We start from the raw sequence: 14,004 nt of genomic DNA, 5'->3' as shown, positions 1-14,004 counted from the left end.
CGTGGGTTACATCAACTTTTAGAATGCAGAGCAATTCCGATAGCATAGGAAGACTCTGTGAAGACTCTTTTCCATCTCTAATACTTCTTGATATTCCCCTAATGCTCAACCCTCTCTCCCTTCATAAACTCCTTCTTCTGCCCGAAATGCCCAAATACTAAATAATTTTAAGAACGCATTTCTTATAAGAAAACCTAGTAGTTATTTTTCAGCTAGTGTTAATGTTGATTGAGTATTTCACTCTTATTTTTTTTTTTAAGTACTTGATGATCTCAAAAATTTCTGTGATGGCCGGCCTCTAAGATGATCCTCAATGACCCCTGATTCCTGGAATTCACATTCTTGTGTAGTCCCCTTCCACACCAGAGTTAATGGCTGACCTCCAAGTCCCATAGAATACTGCATAAATGGTACTGTGCTAGTATGTACCTCAGGAACATACTGGTTCCTAACACTAGGTCAAAAAATGCATTGCAACTTCCACCTTTGCTTTCTTTTCTCTCAGAGGCTGCACACTCTGAGAAGCCAAGCAACCAGGCTGTGAGCATAGCCAAAAGGCTTGTGGAAGGGCCCTCAGTTCAGGGAGGAACTAAATTCTCCTGTCAACAACTGTCACCAAATATCTGAGCTATCTTATAAACAAATCATCTATCCCCAGTCAAGCTTTCAAATGACTACAGCCTACAGCCTCAGCTGTAGTCATTGACTGCAACCTTATAAGATCCTGAGCTAGAACAACTCAGCTAAGCTAATTCCTGACTCAGACAAATTATGGAAATGATGTTTATTGCTGTATGCCACTAAGTGTTAAGGTAATTTAAGAAACAATAACTAATTACCACTATTTCTTCTTATAAAAACAAAGAAATACGTCACTCACTCAAACATCCTCATTAACACCATAATATTGTTGCTATATGAGGGATTCAAAACTCAAGCAAAGTAAATAACTCAACAGGTTAAAAAAAAAATGAAGGTATAATTTACATAGGTGAAATGCACACACCTTAAGTGTATATTTCAGTGAGCTTTGAAAAATTTTGCAAGAACATGCACCCTGATCAGGATGTAAAAAACTTACATTACCCCATACATGTCCCTCAAGGCTATTTTGAATCAGTCCTTGTATTACCCCTCCCCATAACCAGAGTCAAGCACTGTTTTTATATCTACCACCATGAATGAGTTATGATTGTTCTAGATTGTCACATAAATAGATGAATATAATCTTTTGAGTCTAGCTTCTTTTGGTCAGAATATATTTAAGGTTGGTCATGGTATTGTGCACATCAGTACTGCTGATTTATATATCCTGATTTGTTTATCCATTCTCCCACTGATGGTCATCTGAGTTCTTCCCAGTTTGGGGTGACTGTGAATAATGTTTCTGGGAACATTCTTGTGCAAATATTTTGAAGGACATTTATTTTTGCTTTCTTTTGGTTAAATACCAAGGCAAGGTTGGGACTAGAGTAAGACAAATGAGGTACCTAGGGATAAATATTTTAGCAGGTCCTCTAAAAATCCCTGGGATTTTTGGATCATAAAATAGATGTTTCTATAACAATTTAGCCTTTTAAATTACAGCATTGTAATTTTACACTTAGGTTTGTCATGGGTTCTACTGTCAAGAAATCTACTATTTAAATAAAAGGCAATAGTAGGTTTATATATTAGTATAGGAAAACATAAAAATATAAAGGCAATTGGTCAATATTATATTATCAGATGTAATGCACAATAAATAAAGTATAAAGTTCACAATAACTGCCTTTAGAATAATCCTAGATCAAATAAAACTCCTTGTTTTACAGATAAGGAAAATGATTAAGAAAATTATCCAAGGTTGCCTAGCAGTTAGTGGCTTTTTCATCATACATACTGAACTGTAAATGTTTTTACAAATTTAACCCATGCTCAGCTAAAATTCCTAGATGAAGACATGGCTACAATTTGTTCCCAATCTTTATACAAATTTAACCCAGGCTGAATTAAAAGAAAGTGTTTTTTGTTTTTGTTTTTGTTTTCCATAAAGATGTGGCTAGAATTGCTTTTCAATTTTAATGTTAACTAGCTTTAACAGAAAATTGTTTGTAGTGCCGGTGGCCTATAAGGTATGCATTTAAAGTGGTGAACAAAGAGTAATACACTCTTAAAAAATAAAATCAAAGATTTGTGACACGCAAAAATTATAAAAACATATTCACTACATAATGTTAAGCTATTTCTAAATATATAGAAAAATAAGGCAATGAATGGTATACTTGATATCTGCATCTTTCATTCCAGAGACTACTTAAAACCAAATCATTTAAAGTAGTAAGGAAAGCATTTTTATATAATTTTTTTTTGCTTCTATTAAATTACTACTATTATGTAAGTAATTTTTGCTTCTATTAAATTACTACTATTTAGTAAGATATATATTTTTTTCTCCCTTGAAAGAGATTTATTTTCTTCTAGAATACAGCACTGATTAAGAAGTATTGACCAACAAGAATATTTCTTTAAACTAGAATAGATAATCATAATCCTGTAAAGGCTCCTGGGAAGTACTTTTCATTGGTTTGTACAACATTTTTTTAATTCATTAAAGAAATACTTTTGATGATTTTAATATAATTTCAGAAAATATTTGAAGAAGCTCATTTAATGGAATATTTATAATGAAATTTAGAAAACATGCTCTTCTTGTCAAGAATGCCATAAGTAGAAAATAAATTTACTGGCTCATTGAAATAATCGAATTTAAACTGTATCATTAGATTCCACCCAAGCCATCATTATTACTTTTCACTACTCTTCAGCATGGCCTTTACTTAAAACAGTTACTATGTCCCTAGGAATACCAGTATCTTGTGATAAGTTATTAAGTATCCCGCTTAGGAAAACACTCTTAATCTGAGCTAAAGAAATGCTTAGTACTAAAAAGATTTCAAATTTTCAAATATATTCCCTGTAGGAATTTTTGTCAAGTACTTCGGAGAATGCCTACCTAACAATAGCTGAACACTGGATAAAGTCAAAGATGAATTTCTATGAGGTCCTTGAATTAAATTTCCTAAAATGAAAATTTGTACCTATATTTTATCATTAAACAAGTAACAGAAGAAACTAAAACCCTGAAGTTTCTATTTAAAATGTCTTTGTTTGCAAATTTCTGCTTTTCATTTAAATTTCCTGATGTTACACAGTACCTCACAGGTTTCCTTTCTCGAAGTAAGTCTTCTAGACTCTGTTCACAGTGTTCAGCCACCACCACCAGTCTCTCTGAGTAAAACAAAACAAATTCACTTCATATTTGATTAACACATTTTTAATAACAAAATAATATATACCACTAAAGATATTAACATATAGTTCAAATGGCATTTTAAAAGAATGAAACTCTATATTGACTACATAATTACCAAATATATAGAATAACAGGATCAACATACATAACAATACATTAAATAACAATTTCTTTTCATCTTGTGTTTTTCTCTAGAGTTTTTCCCCTGTGCATCAGGAAAAACAGACGGAAAGGCTTACCTTTGGAAAAAAGAAGTGATACTTCCTCTGACACAGGCTAGAAGAAGGAAAAGTTTGGATGAAGATAGAAATTTTGAAGGGAAAGGGAAATTGGGAGGTAGGGACAGATTGTCTTGACAGCCTGGGACTAACACAAGATCTGTAAAATTGAGTTCGGAAACTCAAGAAAAGCAGAAATGTTCTGAATCATGACTATGGAGAAAGACAGAAAGCATACCGGGATTGTTTGTAACATCCTAGGGTCTTCTAAAATTAAGTAATAAAATTTTAGTGGGCAAAATCACTATTATGATGTAATTTTTATTTCCCAACAGATCGACTGTCTATGAATAAGAGTGTACAGTTCTGATTGTCAGTCTATAACTTATTTTTATTCATTAGTTATCCCTAGTGATTAACACATTGTCTGACACAGTAACAGATTATATACATATATGCGTGCGTGTGTGTGTGTGTGTGTGTGTGCATATATACATATGAATAGATGAATGTAAGAGAAGCAAGAGAAAAGTATAAATGGGTGGTTGGGTATACAATAAGGTTATTTTAGGAGAGATCAAGAGTTTAAAAAGAATACTGTGAATATCCATGCAAAGTGGGTTCTAGGTTAGATAAGGAAGAAGGTTAACACAAAATATAGATGTCAGACAAGATAAAGAAGTGAAGGTGTAATGAGATCGGAAACAGTGATAACTATAAAGAGATTTGGTGAAAACGAAAAGTAGCAAAGGTAGAAAAATTAGACAGCAGAAGATGGGAAAGGAAAATATCAGAGTAAGAGATTCAGTACAAGGAATAACTCAGTAATAACTAGATCAACATGTGGTCTTGTATAGGGGCACAGAGATGAAGGACAATGGTATACAGGAAGTCATGTGAGGTGTGAAGGCATGATATTGCATAGGTTACATCTTAGAAGCTGAAACTGTCTAAGCTGGTGGCATTATACATAATGATCTGAAACACTAAAATTAAAAATGCTTGAAAAAAAAGCTATCATTTTTAGATGAAAGACTCCAAGTGATCTAAACAGGAACTTAAAGGAAGTTAAATTTGAAAGAACACTTAGGAATAAAAGGAGAAAGAGAACAGGGAAGAAAATCATGAAATAAAAAATCTGTTCTTCGATTCAATAAAAGAAAAAGCATGCAAAGTTGAACTCTAAGCAACTTAGTACAACTGTGAAGTTCTAGAAGGAAAAAGCAAATAATACCATCAGAAAACCAAAATGAGAAGCTACATTCCTTTGGTTTCCATCTTACCATGTTTTCCAAGTTTTCCTTACAGCTATCTGGCTACCTCTCCTGTCTCCTCTATAGAATGGCATCATTTTGACCCTAATTTAAATGTGTCTAGTTCCCACACCTTTGATTTTGGGTCTTCATATTGTGTTTTCTCCTCACTTACTCCCACGGTTGAAAAACTCTCAAATTTTATTCCAAGCCCAGGACTCTCTTCTGAATTGCAGCTTTTATAGACAAGTTCTCAGTTTAATATAAAAGTCACCTCAAACTCAACAGAACCCAAATTGAACATATAGTTTGTTCTTTAAGCTTGTTAATATTTGAGTAAATGGTACTACTATCTCAGTGTCTGCTGCAGCTAGAAACTTAGGAAAAGTCTCCCTTTCTCAAATCCAAACAAAATATCCTGGTATTTCTATCTTCCAACAGTTTCCGGAATCTGTACAATTTGCTCCGATTGCTACAATTGAGTCCGAACTAGCATCACCTCTTATTAGATTACTATAATAATCTCTTAAAAGATCTTCACATTCTCATTCCCTTCCAATATATTTTCATACTAAAGTCTAAGTGATAAAATAATAAACCTGAATATGTAATTCCTCTCTAGCTTTATTTTTTTTATTTTACCTCTTGCTCACCAACTTCCAATCACATTGGCCTTCCTTCCCCTTTCGTGCCTTAAGGTAATAGCACAAGGATTCCCATTGCCTAAAATGATCTTCCTTATTTCCTTCTCCCAATCAATGACTATCAGGAAACAAAGTGGTTAAGAGCAGAGACTATTCTGTATGGGCTCAAATCTCAGGTTTAATACTTTGAGGAAGTTTGTTAACCTCTCTATGCCACAGCTTCCTCTTCTGTAAAATGAAGAAAACAATAGCATTTATTTCATGAAGTTGTTCTGAGGTTGAAATGAGTTAGTATATAATAAGACCCTAGAATAGTGCCTGATATATAGCGATCATCATCTAAGTGTTAGTTATTATTATTTTTCATTCTTCGGTTAAATGTGACTTCCACAAGGAACACTTTTCTGCCCCACTCCAATTAATTTGCTCCACCTATACTGTAATCTATTCTACATTTTATTTTTCTTTTGCAGCACTTATTTCAACTCTAAAGATTTACATAGAATTTTATTTAATGACTTTGTTCTCCACTAGATAATACATTTCATGATGGTAGGAACAATATTGGTCTTGTTCAAAATATATCGCCATTGTCTAGAATAGCACTATAGCTATAAACATCAAATATAAAAATACTTGTTAAATGAGTTAATTTGAGCAAAGCCATAATGTGGCCATTAGAAATGAATAAGAGTCTCGTATGGTAACAATCATTCCCTAAACAGAAATCTGTTCTTTGCAGAAAGTATATGTGTATGTTGCAAATTAGGCATAATAATACCTCAATAGCACTAATTTTAAAACAAAAACATCAGAATTTATTAAAATGTATATATTCCATTAATTAATAATTTTAAATTATACAATTTAAGTCTCAATATCTATGAGAGATTTCCAAAGTGTGTGGCATTAGCCTAAAATTTGTCAGGCTTAAAATGATTTAGAAAAATATTTTTGTCAGGCTTCTTCTGGAAGCTCCTTCAAAATATCATAAACCAGAGTTTGCCAAAGCTTCAGAATCCCATGGAATATTGAAGGATTATTTTAACACAGTAGAGCCATGATGATTGGTAGAATATCAAAGTTTCTCCCAGAGGTAACAAAATGTATACCAAAACAATGTTTCCAATACAAACTAGTTTTTTCAAGAAATCATTAGAGAGTCTTCTTCATACTGAAATTTTGAACTACTGTTTAAAAATAACTTCCGTTTGTTATAAAAAACAACATAGTTTCACAAAATAAAATATGATAAAAATATTTAAGAATCATAATATGCCAGATATAAGTCAACAATGTAGTGGCATTATTTATAAAAAAACAAATGTGACACTAAAATGAACTTTAAAGAATAGAACATATAAGACTGTGAAATAATCTTCTAATATCTGATGACTGTCAAGTATCACTGTAGTGTACATATAGCTTGAATCATAGTTTTAATTTAATGCTAAGAAATTAAAGAGAGGATAATATGGAGCAAGAAAGATAATGAAGGATAAGGAAAGAGATTTTAAAAAAGATTAAATATTTTTTAACAGAAAATTTGTGAATGTGTTAAAATGATCTGAAAGATTATTAGCATATTGCATCATTATTTTGTTATTCACAGTAAAAGTTCAGACTAGCTCATCACCTTTTAAATATAATATTTACATAAATATTTATATAGTAAAACTAACAAAGAAAAATTGTGTGCTTAAAAAACAGTATTGTTACTAGGTCACTATGATAGTCAATTTTATGAGTTAATACGGCTAGGCTCTAGCCTCCATTTATTACAACACTAATCTAGGTTTTATTGTGAAGGTATTTTATAAGTGATTAAAACCTATAATCAGTTTACTTTAAGTAAGAGAGATTGTCTTAGATAATCTCGGTGATCCTGATTCAATCAGCCACGAAGGCCTTAAGAACAGAATTGAAACTTCTCTGAAGAAGAAACTCTACCCAACAGCTTAGTTCTCATCTAAGAGTTCAGTGTCCTTCTTGGTGTCGTGCCTATGGATTTAAGACTTGCCTACTCAGCTTCCACAATAACATAAATTACTAATACTTAATAATTATATATATCCTACTGGTTCTATTTCTCTGATGGAACTCTGAAATGATATAAACATTTAGGTTGAAATTATATACATCTAGAGATATAGAATAAATTATCTTACAGGTCCTTAACAATTCTATTATTCTCTACTTGAATTTCAAATCTATCAGTTAAAATAATTTTGTTCTTGATTTCACTAGCAATAACCAAAAGATTTCTGGGTGATCAGTACCAAATAAAATGGGATGTATTACAATTTACAACCTTTTCTCTGCTTCTAAACACTGCTGAGATTTGTAGCTCAAAATAAAAAGATTAAATTTGTTAACTAGTTTCATGCTTTATTTGCTTTATTCATTTTAAAGATATTTTCCTTAACTTTTTTTTTAAAACCAAGATCTCAAATTCTAATAAAATGTCCACTATTTTTGAGATTAACTACTTGACCCTGCTGAGTTAGCAAGAAACTAGTATCATCTTGAATCAGTTTTGAATTATCTATAGAAATAAGTGAAATCCTGATTTCTGAGCTAACTCAACATTTGAAAACATGTTACTAAAAGCAACCATAAGTCACACTTAACTCTAAATAGGAAGGGGATGGTGGAAGTGGGGAATAACAGTGGTAAAATGTAAAGAATCTGTATGGCAAAAACAGAACAAAGAGGGAAAAGAAAACAAAATCAAAATTCTTTGAGAAGACAATTAAGTGGAGTCCAAACCAAAATCATGTGTTGTTATATCATTGTGAAATGTGTGTTTAGTGAGGAGACTGTTGAGTAGAAACTTCAAATTTCATCTGAAAAAAACTTTTTCAGACTAAATGCAACTGAAAAGATTAAGATGCTTTGGAACAAAGAGACATTTACATAAACACATATTCTAATTTAGTTATTTATTCCTTATGCATACAACTTTTCAAGACAATGAGCAGTGCCAACATAAATAAGATAATCAAATTCCTTGACCTTTTACAATCACTGATATTTTCATTCCAAGCAGCTGAACTTAATCTATATGAATTTTATATATACCTATGACCTGTGTCACCCTAAAAGAGAGGGCTGCTGAGATCTAGCAGAGCAAGGAGGGGAAGCAGAATAAATAACATGGTGGACGGGCCTAAAAAAACTAACTACCCAGATTCTTAAGCTGGCTTCAACACTAACAGAGTCTTACAGTATCTAAGGGGATCGGTTCTTATCTGACATTGATAACTAAAAAAATTCCTGTGCAAAGTCACCAACAGTGTTCCCCATAGGGATTATATCAGGTTTTTCCTGGTTCAGTGTTTACAGGGGCTCATTTGGGTAGAAGGAGGAAGAGATGGACCTCAAGAAATATCCAGGACTATTGAGTCAATTATCCTAAGAAAAGAAAGCCTAAGGAAAACTGGAAAGAGGTATAACTTGGAAGATAGGCATACTTCAAATCTGCAGATGTAAAACAGCAAGACTAACTATAGTCACCAGCTATGGATGCTAATGAGTATCTACTATATTTCCAAGCTTTGTCTAGAGTGGTTTTGGAACTGGACAAACCAGACAATTGAAAATTTATAATTGGATAGGGGGGAGATTGACAATACCTGTCACTTTTTCAGTGATACAAAAACCCCAAATGATTTCTATCATTTTAAAACATTTAGTTAATGTCATCAAAGCCACTTAACAAATAAAAACTTCAGCAAAAAGTTTCATCTTTTTATTTAACAACAAAACAAACTTGCCAAAAGTTCCTGGATTAGTTACTTAATTGTTCTGTGCCTAAATTGCCTTATCTGTGAAATGAGAATAATAGTTCCTACCTCAATATTCAGAGAATTAATTAAAATATATAAAGCACTTAGAATGCTGCCTAATACATGATAAGCACTCAATAAATATTAGCCATTGATAATATTTATTACCCTAAACATTTTCTACTCAAAGTCTATAAAACTTTCATAGCAAATATTTTTAAGACATAACCCAAACTACTTGAAAGGATCATTTAACCTATTTTTCAAAACAATAAAGAAAATGTAGTTTGCATTTTTGAGAACTTTTCATATTAGGACAAATACATGAAAATGCCATTTTTATAGAAAAAACAGTTCAATATCAGCAAGTATATAGGATTAACTTTTACAAATTATTTTGAAATATATGTCTGAAAAATTAAATACATTTCACTGAAATACTTTTAAAATTTAAGAAAAAAATGAAACCTCAGCATGCAATTAAGCTTCCAAAAATAATTTTTAAATAATTACAATATTGCCACCATAAACATTTTTAGGGACTCTATAGATTGAACATCGGTGTCCCCCACAAAACCCTATGTTGACACCTATTCCTCAATGGAATGGTATTTGGGAGTGAGGCCTCTGAAAGGTGATTGGGTCATGAGTACAGAGCCTTCAAATTTTGATTAATGCCCTTATAAAAGAGGCCTGGGCGAACTCTCTTGACCTTCCTACCACATGAGTTTATACTGAGAAGATGGCTATCAATGAAGAAATGGGCCTCACTAGACATGGAATCTCCTGGTGCCTTGATCTTAGACTTCCCAGCCTCCAGAACTGTGAGAAATAAATGTCTGTTGTTCATAAAATGCTCAGTTTATGACATTTTGTTACAGCAACCCAAATGGACTAAGATATGGGACATGGAAAAACCTGACTATATTACCGAAAAGGCAGTAAACATCCTCTTGGCGAAACACTGACTTTTTAACCCAATTGGGTTCAACTTTTCTACCTTAGTTCTCCAAATGGAATCCTATATGAAGAGACTACTGCAGCTCAAAAAAAAAAAAAAAAAAAAAAAATTAGTGGCTCTCTTTTTATTTGAAGAGACTTAGTCAAAATTCTTACTTTCAATCATAAAATACAATCCAACAGAGAATTCCAAAGTTTCTAAAATTAAAACTTTCATTTCCTTCTTATAGAGGGGAAGAAATATGTTTAAGAATAGGTGGTTTCCCTAAGAGAGAAAACTAAAAATCCTGATTTTCAGATCTGAGAAACATGAATCATTCAAATGTAGTCGAGAAAACTCAAATGACTGGAGTTTTGGCTGGAGTGAAAGGTGAAGGCACACATGTGCACTCATACTGATTTCATATATTCACTATATATTTGTAATCTAATCAGGGTAACAGAGTAGAGAACACACAATGGAGAAAACAACAACTCACCATGCTTCCCCCTAGAAATATCCACATACTGGCACAGTCTGGGATGAGTGATGGTCTTAAGAATTTGAAAGCGTCCTAAAATTTTGATGGAATTTGGTGTGAGAGGAAGCCCGTTGCTTCCACAAACATCATGTGGCAGAGCCGAGGCAAAGAAGGTAAAAGCACCCATTTCAGCATCCTTCAAGGGAAACATTTTGGAGTCCTAGATCTTCCAAGATAATCTGGAAAAGGAGAGTTTTTGGCAGATCAACCAAAGATTAAGCCAGCGTTTTCTCAACTTAAACGTGATTAACCACATATATCTTGGAGGAAATGCTAATCTGAACACTTCAAAGTAAAAAAAAAAAATCAAGTTTTAAAATTCCAAGATAATATAAAACAGGAAAAACCACACGGTCATAAATTTATATCACAGCTCTAAAACAAAATCAAAGATTTTCAATGGTTTATAAAGAAAAAGATAGAACATTGCTCCTTCAATGACACATGACAATTATAAGAGTTTAGAGTAAGTTTGTTATTTGAATATTCATATCAATAAGGCTCTTCTTTTTACCTAAAACTTAACTCGCAGATTATTACAAACTTTTCCTTTTCAGAGTGAGGGAAATCAGGAAGAGGAAATATAGACACCAACCAGAAACTTTAAATAATCAAGGACTACTAATAGTAGTAAAAATTAAACTAGATAACAGAAGGCACTATAATGTTACTTAAATGACTAATCAATTTTTGTTTTTGTGCTAAGTGTTTTACATGTGATCTGTTTTAATTCTCTCAAGAATCTTGATAGCTGTTATTGCTTCAGGTTAGAGATAGATGTTCCATGTGTAGATCCTGAGGGGTCCTATTAGCATGGATTCCAAAGAAAATGGTCCCCCAGAGTTGTGTAATAGAACAGCCTGGAGATTAAGAAACCTGATCTAAAATCAATCTCATTCAATCAACAAAAAAGTCCCTGACAAAAAGTCTCTCTCTCGCCCAGGTATACCACTAAAAAGACATTCCATCGATCAAGCACTGCATTCTTTTCTTCTCAGCTTCCAAAAATCTGGCATTCTAAATTAAGATAATAGGACACTTTTCATATGCCTGCTTGGAAACCTCATTAAAAACATTAAAATGTTTTAAAGTGCATAAACTCATAACGAAGAAAAGGGCCATGAGTTGATGAAAGATTTCAAGAAACTACTGTAAATCATTTTGCGTGCGTGCGTGCGCGCACACACACACACACACACACATACACAAGAAGGGGGCTACAATCTATAATATAGTCAAGAGGTTTGCTCAGCCACTTTACGATCCAGAGGCTTCAGAAAAGGTGGAAACAATGGTGAACAGGAGCGAGAAGAGGGTTTGAAAGCAGAAAGATAATTCGAAGGGCTGAAGAAAAGAAAAGTCACCTCGGCCACCAGCACCCAATTGTCAATTATTTATCCTTCAAGCAAAAACAGTAAGGTTCTTCTATAAAGAAATTAAACAAATTGCGTGAAAATCACAATAAATAGCTGCTATAGGCACTGGTAACAAAAGCAAACTCCTCTTAATTCTGTAATTTGTAGGACCCCAGTTAAGATCTGGCTGTCTACTCAGCTATCCTAAAACAATGTATGCTAATCACCAAGCATGTCCATATGCACAAAGCTCCTAGACAGCTTTTCTTAACTCTTAAGTAATGAACTGTCCAGGAATCATCAGATAATTCAGATAATTGAGGAAAGACTATATAGCATAAAGGGCAAAGGAAGGTGGGAATGGATTTGGTTTCTACAGTGGTAAAGGAACAAAATATATTACTAACAAATACGTGATACCTGTACAAAAATATGGAGAGGAGATTGTGGATGGTGTGGACTATCTTAAAATGTCAATTAAAAAAAGAATTAGCAGTTTAACTTATTATACAACATACAGACCTAAAATTAAATAAGGTTAAAAGTGGTTATCTCTAAAGAACAGGACTGAGGGAGAGAAAGGGAGACGGTGAACTGTTAAGTTTTATTATGCAATCCTACTACACTATACTATTGATGTAAATTTAGTTATCTATCTCTTAGACAACTAAAAATCAAATAACCAAATAAAGAAAATGTAAATGATTCAGAAAGACACAACACTAGTTACCATAAAACATCAATGTTCTGATTCAACTACCTTAGGCAGGTGCACATAAAAAGGCTCATGCATAAAAAATACACACAGATTTGTTTACTTGGTGAGTAGAAAAGATCTAGTTTAAAAAAAAACAGCTGAGGTGAGAGATTAGAGGAAAAACAACAATGTAAACAATTATGTTTGGAAATTTATTCAACAAATTCTCTTGAAGATCCCATTTTAAGTAGGATATTTTTCCATTGGCCAGGCTAATGACAGTGAAGACGCAATCTGTACTCTCAAAGAACCTGGAATTGAAATGAGTCAAATGGAGGGGGAAGGCGTCAAAAATGGGCAAAAGCTGCTGATTTCATCATGAATAAAAAAAGTCTTCACACTTCTTCAACGGGCGAATAAAACTAGTTCATTTATATACTTTCTCTCAAAGAATGTCTTTCTGTCTCAATAAAAATAGAGACAAAGGGGTTATGAAAAAATAACCAGTTACAATTACAAAGTAACTTCCACTTGTTCACTTTCTTCCACTCCAGCAGGAAATTACATTTCAACAACTGACTAAACCTTTGCTAACCAAAAACAAACCAAAACAAGAGTTCGCATCTGCGGTGAGTGATGGGAGAGCCAATTCCACATTCTCTAATCTTCTCTTTAAGTCTTCCTTTGAAGCAGTGTTGCAGTGGTTACTTTCAGAGGACTCAGGTAAACATGTGTAGGCGGAAGGGAAGCTGCAGCTAGCGACGGGGACAGTACTGAGCAGCAAGCAGCTTCACAGTTCAGCTCTACTTCTCACTGAGATCAGGCGGGGCTGCTCGCTGCACCTGCCTTTCCTTTACCTCCCACCAGCCCCACCCACTACGACAAATACAAGTGGGAAACCCAAATACCTGCCTCTGAGTCTGGGGACGCAGGCGGACACAAAGACAAGGGTATGAAGCTTCTACACAGGGCCCCAGGACTGTCGTTGTGGCTGCTGCCGCCGTTACTGCTTAGTGCACCAGGCCCTGCATTTCAGGTGCTGCTACAAAAGAGGCTACTCCCGGAGCGCGCGGAGCTCAGAAACTGCCCTTTGCCTGCAAATTAAGTCGGCCGATGTCCCAGCTCGGAATCCTGCCAGGATCGCAAGCCCGGCCCTCTCCACTGACAGCTCCCAGCTCTACCCTCGCCACCCTCCACTCCGTCTGGTCGTTTCCTCTGACCTCACAGCCTCCGCGCCACAACATTGAGGAAAGACCCCCAAGTCCGGTGTCTT

The 14,004-nt window shown here is 33.9% G+C and overlaps 1 protein-coding gene across 2 annotated transcripts in view; it reads right to left on the bottom strand.

The window, feature by feature from the left end:
• The window catches only part of TBCK (TBC1 domain containing kinase), a 157,148-nt gene extending 143,195 nt beyond the window's left edge, over window positions 1–13,953 (bottom strand). The window contains exons 1-3 of one of the 2 annotated variants that reach the window (XM_011361472.2): window positions 13,640–13,953; window positions 10,638–10,858; window positions 3,198–3,270 (exon numbers count right to left, since the gene is read on the bottom strand). In XM_011361472.2, the coding sequence (XP_011359774.1) occupies window positions 3,198–3,270; window positions 10,638–10,830 (266 nt within the window). In that variant the 5' untranslated portion in view covers window positions 10,831–10,858; window positions 13,640–13,953. The remainder of the gene's footprint in view (window positions 1–3,197; window positions 3,271–10,637; window positions 10,859–13,639) is intronic. The other variant, XM_011361471.2, reaches the window with a different exon arrangement.
• Between the last annotated feature and the right edge of the window lie 51 nt (window positions 13,954–14,004).

Source organism: Pteropus vampyrus, unplaced genomic scaffold (assembly GCF_000151845.1).
Source record: "Pteropus vampyrus isolate Shadow unplaced genomic scaffold, Pvam_2.0 Scaffold67, whole genome shotgun sequence".
NCBI lineage: Eukaryota > Metazoa > Chordata > Mammalia > Chiroptera > Pteropodidae > Pteropus > Pteropus vampyrus.
The sequence above is the reverse complement of the archived record's forward strand: the minus strand, read 5'-3'. Positions and strand labels throughout refer to the sequence as shown.